Source organism: Siniperca chuatsi, linkage group LG18 (genome assembly GCF_020085105.1).
Source record: "Siniperca chuatsi isolate FFG_IHB_CAS linkage group LG18, ASM2008510v1, whole genome shotgun sequence".
Taxonomy (NCBI): Eukaryota; Metazoa; Chordata; class Actinopteri; order Centrarchiformes; family Sinipercidae; genus Siniperca; species Siniperca chuatsi.
The window spans coordinates 25,856,967-25,870,769 of NC_058059.1; the positions used below are offsets into that span (position 1 = coordinate 25,856,967).

The following is a 13,803-nucleotide window of genomic DNA, read 5'->3' on the forward strand; positions in this document are numbered from 1 at the left end:
GAGGTGCAGGTTTAGCATCCTCACTTTTAGTCCTTCTCAGGACACACCTTTTTAGGCATTATTGCTACATTTGTGCCATGTTGGTAGAATGGGTAGAATGGGAGAAGTTCCCATTACTATGACTTGGGAGCATTATTCCAAGACGGTTACACTCATTGTCAGCCTTGCAGTCATACCAGATAAATGGAAATTAAGTCTAAAGTACATATTTTTAGCATATCACATGGAGCATAGTGTTAATTCTCTAGAGACTGTGTTGTTTTTCATAAGCCTATAGCAGTTACCATAATCCCTTTGTTCTCAATCATAATAGAAAGCAGAACTGCAGTAAAGTAAAATGTGTTGTATAAAGATTCATGTCTATTCTGCTCTCAAAACTGACATGTTGGTCCAATTATTGTGACAGTATTAAGGAGCAAAGCATATTAAGGAACTATTTCCTACCTTGCAAGTATCATCACTGACGCAGCCCTTCTTTGCATTTTCAACATCACTTGGTAAATACACTTCCTCCTCATCCGAGCTGTTCCAGGCATCCACATCTATATGCACTGAGTCTAAACGAAGGTCCTGCAGACAACCTTTGTAATGCCCCCCCCACACATCAGAATCCCAGTCTCCTGGAAGTCCTCCTACATAGGCCTGATCCCCACTGTTAACATTCACTTCAGGGATCTCTCCTATTCCATAGCGAAGGCCTGCATGCTCAAAGATCACCTGTCTGTGTTGGACTTCCACCTGTAGAAGTTGCTTCTCGCCAGTGGTCACAAATATCGGAGCAGTCAGTGGGGCACTGTTAGGCAGAGAGCTGACAAAAACCCTCCCCATCCCCAGGTAGACTGAGAAGTAGACCTCTCCCCCCTCTTCTTCTGTGGGTCTCCTCAGCTGGAACAGTAGCCCGTCTGGCTTTAATGACCTTAGGAAGAAGGACACACTGAAGTTGCTCCCGTGGCTCTTACCTACATCGTAGGCACTGAAACTCACTTTGTCCTCATGACTGTATGTCCATGAGGGGAATTCTGTCCGGAAAGAATTGGAAGTTTGGATTAATCACATGAAAAAGAGGACTAGAACATTTGGTATTAGGACTTCAGTATCAGGAATGTGACTGCAATGTAACAGTTCACACAGCAGTGTAAGTTGTTTCAAGATAACTCATTGCTGAGCTATGCTCTGTTGCTAATTGCATGTCTTACTGTTGATTGTACTGATGTTTTATTACTGGTGCTTTTTTGTTTATTGTGTTGTTTATTGGATGTTTTATTACTAATCCTATATGATGTGCCTCAAAGGCACCATTAAAAAATTTTTATTAGGGCCCGAACACAAAAGTGCCAGGAATAGCTCGAAAACTCACAAAAATTTGCACACACTTCAGAACTGGCGAAAATCAAAAGTTCTGCAGCGATTGGACTCAGTTGTGGCCAGGGGGCTCAATAGCTCAATAGAGATTGCTCAACAGGAAGTCAGCCATTTTGGATTTCTAATGTCAATTTCAATTTTCTAAACATGTTCGAGGCCTTGAGGATGCTCAAAAAGTCATCAAACTTTGCACCCATATTCCAACTGGTAAATATTTCGTTTTGATGTCACAATCGGGCTTGCGTGTGACATGTTGGCTCTATATTGCCCCTAATTAATTTTAGCCTTCAAACGCATTTTTGACACCCTTGGTATACTCCAAAACTCAGGAAACTTGGCACACACATCAGAACCTGTGAACATTGGAAAAATATACAGCAATTGGGTTCATGCGTGTTTAGCGGGCTCTGTAGTGCCCCCTAATGCATAGCGGCCCTTTGTGGGGATAAAGTTACTCCGATATTCACCAAATTTGGCACGCACATTGCTCTTATCATTGCAGACATATTTCACATTGGCTTTCATTAACACCGCCCAACTGGAAGTCAGCCATTTTGAATTTTGTGCGTTTTTCCTGTATTTTATGCAAACTCCTAATAGAGGATTTATCGGATTAATTTAAAATTTTAGTAGCATAACCCTCAGACTAAGGTGACGCTAAAGTGCTAAGGATTTGTCAGTATCTCGAATGACAACGTCATAGGTCATGAGACAACACGCCATTTTAGGCAATTTTCATGTATGGAACTTTTCAAACTCCTCCTAGAGGATTCAACAGATTGACTTCAGGTTTGGGTGGCTTAATCTTAAGATATGTGTGATGCCAAATTGCGAAGCTATTGAGTTTTCGTGGCATCGAATTTACATGTTTTGCCATGAAACAGGATGTTCCTGTAATTTGAGTGTACATTGTCAAATCTGCCCCAAATTTCACATGTTTGATAAGAGTCCCAGCCTGAAGACATCTACATGCCAATATTCAGACATAGTCCTAGTGCCACTTATTGGCAACAGGAAGTTACAGGCCCTATATGCTTAAAAATTATTCCTAGCAGGTTAACCAGATCCACCTCACATGTGGTCAGCAAAGCCTTAAGAACTTGATGATGCTAAATAGAGAAGCTTGTTAGTTTTCATCAAACCATGATGGCTCATTATTCACTATGAAACAGGAAGTTGTTGTAACTTGAGTGTACTGTCTGATCTGCCCAAAATTTGACATATTTGATTAGAGATAAGAGTCCTGGCCTGAGGACTTCTACATGTCAGTATTGTGTTGTAGTCATAGCGCCACCTACTGGCAACAGGAAGCAAGCCATGTGTGGCAAACATCATCTGAGCTACATGAAATTTACATTGTGTGGTCTACACTTAATATACAGCAACATCTGTTCATGTGTCAATCGGGGTCGCCATGGCAGACACATGATGCCATGCCAAACAATAAGTGGGAATAACTCTGCAATGTTTCAACCAATCAGCGTGTGGAGGCGAGGGCCCGTTCATCGCTGCTTGCAGCTTTAATTATTATTATTATTATTATTATTGAAGATGCCAAACCCATGGCAATCAAGACTTTTTCTGCAGGTGGCCATCAAATAGGAAATAAGTATGTTTTTATTGTCTATGTAATGTAGATTAAATTATTTTTGCAGTAGTAAACAGTGGCCAGAGTTAGTGCTGCAGCAAATCGTATCTTGCTTTTGTTTTTGGGTCCTGTCATGGTTGTAAAAGTGCTTACCTTCAGAGCAGCTCTCACTATGGAATGGGCGATAGCAGTCACACTGATAGCTGGTCCACAGGTCAACACAGCGTCCATGTCCATAGCAGGGGTCAGGCTTACACCATTCAGTCTTACTGCATCCTAGCTCATGGCCTTGGTCCTCTGGAAGTGTTTGGGGTAGGATAGGCTTAGAGTCGATCATCAGGTCTTCCATACATCCAATGAAGCCTGCAGCACTTACAGAGTACTCTAAAAGTTCCTTTGGTGCTCCACCTACATAAATATGAGTGAAGGCTTCAGAGGGCTGGAAAGGTGGTTCATCAGCACCAGCATCTATAACTCTGCATCCGTCCCTGTCACAGCCAGGGCCTTTCAGAATCAAGACCAAACCGTCATTATCTACAAACACATGAGCATCCCGCCAGTCTCCATCACTAACCAAACCAGGAAATGTGACATCCAGTTCAGACTCCTCAGAAAAGGCTTTTGCATGAAGACCACCGTTCACAATCTCCAGGAGGAGGTGATAGTCCACATCTCCTCTGTAGAAGAGCAACATATTGGGTATAGTTGTCCGGAAGCGTAGCTGTAACCCGAAACCACTGTGAACATGGTGCTCAACCTCCCTCCGGGTCCTTTCTTCTAGAACAACCTGGATGTGAATGAATCCAGGAGTGGAGAAGGAGAACGTTGTTCTCGTGGAGCACTGCTCATCATAGAAGCCATGAGGGCACACGCATGTGTGACCGTGTTTTCCACTATCCAGCCATGGATGGCAGGTTGCTCCGTTCTGGCATTCATGGTCCACACAGCCATAGAGTTTCACATTGCAGTGATCACCTCCCCAAGGAAGTTCACCTGGCTCCGCCTCAGGACAGTGGCAGGTATAGGACGCCTTGCCGTCTTCACACCAACCACCATTCTGACAGGGCTGGCTCTCACATTCATCAATGTTCACTTCACACAGTTCACCTGGAGGGAGACAACACTGAGGGTTAGATAGGGTGGTGGCTGACTACTAGAGGGTACCAGAGCTGTATTGGAAACGAAAGCTCCCAGATCCAGTAAGCAAATTTTTAACAGTGACATCACATCAATATTGCTCACAGAGATGATGAAGTTCATTCTTGTGCCATATGCAAAGCTAAAATATGTAAAGAACAAATTGTAACAACAGAGTTTATTATTATTTTTAAAATTGTTGCGTAACCCATTACACAGAAAAGACAAGTGACTATAAAGAAAACATGAGAACACTGTCCACCCAGGAAGCAAATACTCAGAGTATTTCTGGCAGCAGGACAGTGTATGTGGGATTGAGTCAAAATAAACTAGTGTGTGTGGTCATGCAGGAACATGTCACCCATTGTGGCTCAGCACAATTTCAGCCAAAAGTTGGTACGGTAGGCCTACAGGTAGAGTAAAAAATGTGGGTATTGTCTTTTTTCTAATAAATAGTATCTTTTCAGTTATAGGAAAAGACTACTCAATTTTTCAAGTCTTTCTTATGGCCAGGTGCCCAATGAAACATGTTTTGCTTGCTGTAATAATTCCTCTTGTTCATTCTGGCCATTAAAAGATCCCCTCCTAATGTGCTTTCAATGGAAGTGATAGAGGAGAAAATATACAGCCATCATTCTGTGCAAAAATATACTCCAAAGTGTATCTTAAGCTAAAATGAGGCTTCAGCAGTCTGAGTAAGACAAATCAAGTGGATATCTTCTAAAGTTACATTATTTTTAGTACAAAATTCCCTCTTTTTGTTACTATAGATTTTGTCCTCCATGTTTTTATGGCTGCACCATTCCATCAAATGGAAATATTTTAGATGTCTGTTAAAAAATATATTTTTTGGGCACTTTTTCCTTTATTAGATGATGTTGTGTGATAGGACATGAGGGGAGAGATCATGATCAGTCTTTGAAACCCCTTGATCACCAGGGAATTCTAATATAGATTTGATGCCTGTAATACAGGTGGTAGAGCAGGCCATCCACTAATTGTGGTTTTATCCATGGCTCCTTTGCAATCTCCACTAGAATTTAAAAGTTCTCTGGGATTGAACAATGTTTGGCTGCAGAGCATGAGTTTCCCACCAGTGAATCAGTTGGATTTAAGGGGTTAAAACAAGTGTTAAATTTGTCATAGTTGGTTCATTACAGATATTAGTCCATTAACTATAAACAATTTTGATTGTTTCATTTTTATTTTCTGGGCCCTCTTTTTAGTGTAGCCCAGTGGTAAATTCGGGTATTATAGTGTAAGGGAAACTGGGTGGGTTATGATTGATCCCTCTTATTCTCAAAACCCAGTGACATGACTATTAAAATGTAAACGTTTATTTACTTTAAGTAAATAAGTGACAACTGATTTTCAAATAAGTAAATACTAATTTATTTTACATGATTAAAGGGAGATCAATAATTTGTTATTTTATTTCATGACAGTGATTAAAACTAAAGGTTAAAGTTTATATTATTTTGTTAAATAATATTATCAGAGGTTTTATGCAGCTATCCTTTTATTACTTTATCCTTCCTGTGTTTATGTGACCGCTTTTTATTGGTCATTTGAGTATTCACGCTGTATTGTCAGTAGTGTTTGGCTGCATGCAAAAAAACGGGGTACACGTGACGGGAGAGAGCGACACGGATGAAAAGTGCTGGAAGCAGTTTTTCCCTCGCTCGTTTTTTTTTGGCTCGCTCTCTCTTGCTGGACCCGTGGGGAGCACGGGACGCTCGCACGTTTAGAGAGAAGGAAAAAGACGCTAAAAAGAGCCACTAAAGTCGACGAAACTGAGAGGAGGTTCAGAGAAGGGGACCGTTTGTGACTGAGAAACGAGGCCGGCGACCCGTCTGACGGAGCGGACGCCGCGATCGGAGGTAGCCGAGCTAGCTAGCCACGGCGGGCGCACACGAGGCAGAGCTGTTGGTTCATCGCACCGCACCTGCGTATCCGGACCAGTCTTTTCGACGCTCTCAATGTTTTGTAAGTGTCAGTTCAGCGCACTCAATGTTTTGCGAGACCAAAACAGGCCTGCAACGTTGTTTTTCTCTTTTTCTTCGTTCAATCGGTACCGTGGTGAGTAAACTGGAACATGTGAGCATGTATGTGTGACTGGGCCCAACACTGCATTAGCTAACACTTGTTACAGGACACTTGACACGTTTTTGTAAAGTTCTCTGTGCATTCTCAATATTTAGGAAAGATATAAGGGAGGAAGATTTTTACACCCCTATTTTGGTATAAAACGTGTGATTTAAAGGGATTAAGATTATTATTTAATTGTTTGGGATATCTTTTGGTTATTTATTTTTGTACATTTTGTCATAATTAGGGACTTTTATATTGTGTTTTAGGGGAAGTTTTATATTTCATTTGCCAAATCCTTTTGATTCATTAAACAAGGGTTTTACCCATTTATTTTCTAAACTAAAAACCATCTCTGGGTCTCATTATTGTTAAATATTCCTGTCAAAAGGTTTTACAATTGAGTAGAAACTCATTAGGTGCACCTTTGTGGTATCCACCTTAACTACAACGAACCCAAGCACCCTCATTCTCACGTATGTAACATACAGAGTGGTTGTATGGGTGCTACATTAGTGTGGCTATATTTAGTACATACACTATTCTGTAATTCAACATGCAAAAGATGATTCTGTCCATTCATTACAAGGTGGAAGACTCACCTAGAAAACCAACAGAGCATGTACAGGTGTAGCCATTGATCTTATCCTTACAAGTGCCTCCATTCTGGCAGGGTTCAGACTCACACTCATCAATGTTGACAGAGCAGTTCTCTCCTGTAATGTGAAAGAAATTAAATGATTGTCAGAAGATTTAAAAAGGCGTGAGAACTGAGATTTCTGATTGGTGTCTTTAGTTTCACTGACCTGCAAACCCTGGCTGACACTGGCAGATATATCCAGCTGCGTCTGCAAAGCTGAGCTCCCAGTCCAGCTCCCAGTGAGATGGATCTGAACGCTCAAAACACTCCCCACCGTTCTCACAGGGCTGCTCAGCACACTCATCTATATCAATCTCACAGTTTGGTCCTTCATAACCTAGAGTAAACAAAACAGAAAATGTAGTTTTATCTGTTTTAATCACACCGAACACTAACTACACTAAATTTTCCACACATGTCTTAGATCAGTCACAGATTTGGACTGTTTTCCAAGTTGGGACGCATTAACAATAAACTAAGAACAGAAATTAACCTTTGATTCCTCACTTACATGCATAAGCATAGTCATGATATCACAAAAGTAGCTTTCTTCCATCTCCACCACATTGCCCGAGTTCATTCATTTCTGACACAGTCTGATGTAGAATTTCTCATTCATGCATTTATTGCATCATAGTAGAGCAGCATTTCATTCCATTACCAGGCTTAACCAGAGAGGCAAACACTGTTGAGATTTTTAAAACAAAACTGAGAATCCATTTTCACGTTCTTACAACTGAATGTATAACTGTGATTATATAGCTGTCACATTGTGATGTTTTTGTTTTTAGCCATGTTAGCATATTGGCCAGGTCTGTCGGTCCACCGATTTAGTCCAGACTGAAATATCTCAATAACAATTTAATGGATTGCCATGAAATTTTGTACAGACATTGATGAAGGATGAATTGGAATAACTTTGATGATCCTCTGACTTTTCATCTAGCGCCATCATCAGGTCAAAATTTCAGTTTGTCCAATACCTTAGTTTTGGAACAATACCTGCAAAACTAATTACATTCCCATCAGCCTCAGCTGTACTTTGTGTTTAGTGCTAATTGGCAAATGTTAGCATGCTAAAACGCTAAACTAAGATGGAGAACATGATAAATATCACCTGCTCAATATTAACAGTGTTAACATTATCACTGTAAGTATATTAGCATGCTGTGAATCCACACAGAGCTGCTAGCATGGCTCTAGACTCATTAAGTCTTGGTGATACTTATTGACAGCATATTGCTGTAAATAACCAATTAAAACTATTGCTATGTAAATTTGTTGCATTATATAATATTATTTATATATTTTACATTTGCTATTGTCATTTTTAGTCTTACAAATTTGTGATTTTACACTTTAAATGAACTTACTTTTATGAGAAATGGTTTGATTGAATGTTCTGGTGCAAAGCAAAAATACTAGTTGCTACTATTGCAGTGAATGAATGCAGTTCCATGTGTCCTCATTGAGTAACTCTCAGAGAACAGAGCATAGTTTTAAACTCAAACGTATGGCTATAGAAAGAAATTTAAAAAATTGTGTACACTTGTTACGTGTATTAGTTGCACGTCAGATGATTTCTTCTCTGTGGACAGTATGTGTCTCAGTGGGAATCCTACATGCTGCCTGCATATCTAATAGTGGTTTTGTGAAAACCTGCAACTAGAAGTGCTCTGGGCTCAAAGGCACATGGACAGCGGCCCAATCAGCTCAGTTCACAACCTTTGCGTATCCTTGTGTTGCTGGTGCTTGGTGTTCAGCATGTACCTGGCCAGCAGAGGCAGGTGTATCCTTTGACTCCCTCTAGACATGTGGTCCCATGCTGACAGGGATTAGAGGCACATTCAGGGATATCCACTTCACAGTGGTCACCCTCAAATCCCGTATCACTGCAGTCACATTCATAGCTGCAAGAGACACACACATGTTTTTTACAGCAGGATATCAAAATTCCGACAATGAGCAATAACTGAATAGGAAACCACCAAGGGGATTTCTCAAAGCACTAGTGGGACTGCCATTTCTTGTTTCAACTGATATTCAGTAGAAAACGTGAACATGCCCTCAGCTCGGATAGAATTTAATCAGTGTGAACCAAGTGACCACCACTCTGGCTGAAAGCTGAAGCTAATGCAAAAGAGGCTTAAAATGAAGTACCAATAATGAATACTGGATGCTGACTCCAAAAATCCTAAAGTCTGACTGTCCAAAAGAGGTCAAAACTCCATATACTACAACACTTGTAGTATATAGAGCAACTTTAATGTTAGACCAATGCGTTTTGGCTTGTGGCCTTCATCAGGGTCATCGTGGAACACATTACAAACAACATTTAAATAGGGTTGGTATGAAAACTGCTATATTGTTTTTGCTACATGTACCACATGTTCATTTGCACTACCAGACTATTTATACATATATTGCATCATTTGCACTCCAGTACTATGTACTGAATACTACAGTAACTCATCTACTACACTGTACACTAAAACTATTTCCATAATTTGCACTACTTTACATTGATTGCACTACAGTTCTGCCCAGTCCAATTCATTATTGTACATATCCATCAGTATACTTCTGTTTATAGTAATGCTATCTGTAAATAATGTCAATGGTAGGACTTGTAAATATTTTCATAATATTGCTCTATCCTGCATTTTGCACACACTTTATATCCTGCACTTGCTTATTGCACTTCTGGTTAGACCTAAACTGCATTTTGTTGCCTTGTACTAGTACATGTGTAATGACAATAAAGTTGAATCTAATCTAATCAAATCTATGAAGCAGAAAAAAAGAATTCAAAAGGGTGAAAAAGTATGAAAGGCAATCAATCATATACATCCACACGCATATCAGCCAATGGGGCACCTACAAAGGTGGGCCGGGTATATGGTCATGTGGCTACAGGCCAGTCGTAGTCCCAGACTGGCAGAGAGGTAAAGGGAGGGTCTAATAAAGGACATGGATGACTCCATATTCAGTAGATAAACTGGAGAAGTGCAACTAAGGGGTGGTACCAAGTTTGTACAGAAAAGGCCTTGACCCATAATGTGCCTATTTGATGTGGCATCCTTTGAAAAAACATTAATATATAAAACTATATAAAACTAAATATGTATAACTTACTCTGTATGGAAAAAGCAACAAGATACATTATAAAAATGACATCATAAAAAATTTTACATCATAAACAAATATATCATGAGAAAACAATTACAAAACCACATAAAATCACTATAAAAACTTATTAATAGAGTAGTCCTCATTCATTCCCCAAATCCAAAATGCTCCTCACTTATTCCTGAGAAAATTGACAATACCATGTCTTTAGCTGGACTTAATAACCTCTATGGCTATAAAAAATAGAGATGAAATGTGATGTTGCTTTTCATTGAAATGTCTTGCAATAAGACTGGTTACATCATCTTAATCCATCTTAATGGAGCTTCTATGTTCAGTGATTCAGGGATAGGGATGTTTCACCTATATGCTGGACCTGGGGAGGAGGACAGCCAGCCAGGGAGGCTGGCTTTTGAGGACACCGAAGAAGAAGCCGAAGCCGTCGGCGTAACAGCCAATGCTGGAAGGAAAATTGTGTGTGGAGAAAAATAAATAAATAAAGACTGTTGCCGGAAAACGTGGTCTCACTGTGTGTCTCAGGGCCAAGGGAACTCAACAGTAGCATGATTCTGCTACAACAGGTAATACAGTCCTTAATATTAATGGTCTTTCCATTGGTAGGGTGGTTAAAGGACTTAAGGTTTTGACTTAAGAAAAGCCTACCTCAAAGTCAACTCACAGACTGAAAAGAATATGTGATGTTCCAGAACAATATGATAAAAGTAAAAGAAGAAGAAGAGATGTTATCCAAATTTAGAGAAAGAAATTACTAAGAAGATTGGCTTGTATGTGCAGAAAATAAAGTGGATTCAAAAAGCAGAGAAGCTTATATGCAAGTAAAAAAATCGCCTAAACCTAAGCCACACCTCATTTACAGCATCCCTAAAAATAAGAACGTCAAGGACATGATTTTATAACATTGGCATATTCAGCCAATGTTGGCAAATGATCCATCTTTGCAAGAAACCTTTACAGATCTACCTATGGTAACTTTTGAAATAGGTAGAAACATAAGGGACAGGGTTGTTGAAGCATGTCAGCATTCCTGTCAGACTTTATTCCTGTCAAGTCCTGAACGGTAATGTAGCAGGTTAAAGGTTTAAATGCATTAAACTGATCATATCGAATGATCTTAATTTTGGTAAGAGGAGCAGGTTTACATTCACTTCAGAATAAAATCAGCATTCATATTAAATAACAATGTTTAACTCAGTAAATTCATTTTAAAACGGGGCACTACTCCTTTACAAGGATAAATTAATTAATTAATAATCAATTTAATTAATTTTGTCTCAATCTGAAGTTGCTACAGAGTTCTTGGCTCAGGACAGTGACTGGAATTTTTCATATACACAAACACACAATAACCAACTTTTTGTAAATGTTTATTTAACTACTAACTATACACACAGGACAATAAATACTAGACTACACAAACAACTAAACTACTAGACGCACAAATGAATGGATAAATGCAACCATGCATGAATGATATGAACACAGTGATGAATAAATAATAAGTGAATGAATGACCATTTGAGCCGGATCTCTTCCTCTTTAATCAGGCTGATGAAGTTCGGTTGTGACGGCAACATGGTGTTACGTTAGGACTCCGGCGCTGCAACTGGATGTAGCAACCTCTTTAATCTGTTATCAGCAATTTAAGTTCACTAATAGAGTTTCTTTCTTTAAGAGTTAAGTCTTTGAGTCTTTTTCGCGCCGTCTCTCCATTTCTTTCTATTTCTCTCTATTTCTCCTTCTCTGCACCATGTGACTGTGTTAAATCCTTGCACTGCATAAGGCCCAGGTTTTCTTCTTTTCTAACCTTGCCGTGTTGGATCTCAGAGATGGCACAGATCTCCTTTTAGCAGGCTTCTTTCTGTAGGAATTGTTGGATATCTGCATTTTTCCAACATGTTCTGTGTGCCTTTGGTCCCACTGCAGGTCTTATGAGGCTTGCTAGGCCTCGGGATCCAGTCAGGTGTTGTTGCATTCCACTGTCTTGAAGAGCAGCCGAGAATAGTCATAAGAGATCAGAGTGAGCAAGGACAAGAAGTTCCCTCTTGTCTTAAAGTCTTCTGTACGAGGGGCAGGATTATTTGCGCTCAAGGCGCTAACTTCACTCCACTCCCACCATATCATAATAAAGTTTTAAGTTTAATTCTCTCATGTTAAAGCTTTGTCTTATCAGTTGTTGGAATGCACCACACACTTTTTTGACTAAAATGAGATATTGTCCACTTATAACCTAAGTAATTAACAGACAGCATTAATTAAATGTCACACATGGTAGGTCTAATATATGTTTTGCTATTATGACGACACACCATATATAGGTTATACACACATATGTGTAAAAGTAAATGAAATAGTAAAATAACATCACGCAAGTTAGATGTCCACATATTTCAACAATCTTTGTATCTCATGAATGTGTTTGTGTCTGTCCATTTGTCTCCTCTCAGGTGGTGAGAGTAGGAAGGGGTTTAGCAGACACACATGCATGCTCTGAGGGCTGTGGAATTCAGCTTTTCACTTACATTTCCTCTTATTACCAGCCATGATAAATTAATTGTTGCATAGCTACATATTCACATTTCCTGCTTCATTAGCTATTCAGCACATCATAATAGGCGAATATGTAACACCCAGTAACCTTAGGCATGTTCAATTGATTTATATTAAGGTTAAGACAACAAGAGATCAGTTGAAAATATTTTTGGCAATATGTCATTAGAGTGGCAAGCAAGGACTTATACTATTGAAACTATATCCCAAATTTTCTCATCGGCTGACCCAAACCCAGAGTAGTATGTACAGAACCACGTGTGAGTCTTCTGTCTGCACTGGTGCCCACGGCCATTTTGGAGTATATCAGGGACTTAAGAGAATGTTAGAAGGAAACAGGCCACTAGAAGATACAACTTTACTTGAATTAAGGGCTTTTCTCATTGGGCTTGAAACTTTAAACCAGAGAGTGCAGCAAAGCACTGCTTTTCAGCCTGGTGTTGCTACTCTTTAAAGATAAAATAAAAATGGTTTATCTGCTACTCTTTGACACTCTTTGAATAATTTTATGTTATGTTATGTTATGATCCCATAAGTACAAGCCTTTTTGGGGTTTGTAACATTAATAATGGTATAATATAACCCCAGTTTGTTGGTCTAATGTATTAGCAGTACATTCAAGTTCCATAGTTAAGCATACATTTTTCCAAAAAATAAATATCCCGTTATTTTTGACAATCCCAGAAAGTAGTTTAATAGCTCTTGCCGCTGCTCTGAAGGTGTTTCCAGAATCCTTAAAAAACTCTTCTAGCCATCAGGATGAGGAAATATTCTGTCCACTGCACGATATATTAATAGCAACTCTATTTCCTAATCCAAACAAGGATGCTAGCTGGAAATGACACATGTACTTGCTCAAAAATGTTTCAATATCATTAATATTTGTGATGTTTGATGATACTTTTTTCTCTTTCAAATTTTCATACAAAATAACGGATTCCTTGTGTCATACAACAAGAGCAAGTACATATGTCATTTCCGGCTATATGCATAGGAAAAGCTGCAACTTCCAGAGTCAGGATTTTGGAAATACCTTCAGAACTTACAATGAAAAGTGATATTGGGCTGGGTGGATGTTTGGCTGTGTGACTTGGAAATAATGATAATAAATGAGAGGCCCAAATTGGGGCTAGGTACAATAATGATAGTGTCAATTCAATTCAATTCAATTTTATTTATATAGCGCCAATTCATAACACAAGTTATCTCATTGCGCTTTTCCTATAGAGCAGGTCTAGACCGTACTCTTTATAATATTAATTTTGTAATGTGCTGCCTCATGTGTCTCGTG

General features: G+C 39.2%; 1 protein-coding gene across 1 annotated transcript in view; it reads right to left on the reverse strand.

Annotated features, from left to right (window-relative positions):
• crb2a (crumbs cell polarity complex component 2a) overlaps positions 1-13,803 on the reverse strand; it is a 50,827-nt gene that overhangs the window by 12,634 nt on the left and 24,390 nt on the right. The window contains exons 4-8 of the mRNA XM_044174704.1: positions 8,586-8,725; positions 6,982-7,152; positions 6,778-6,891; positions 3,104-4,057; positions 445-1,019 (exon numbers count right to left, since the gene is read on the reverse strand). Coding sequence (XP_044030639.1) covers positions 445-1,019; positions 3,104-4,057; positions 6,778-6,891; positions 6,982-7,152; positions 8,586-8,725 — 1,954 coding nt within the window. The remainder of the gene's footprint in view (positions 1-444; positions 1,020-3,103; positions 4,058-6,777; positions 6,892-6,981; positions 7,153-8,585; positions 8,726-13,803) is intronic.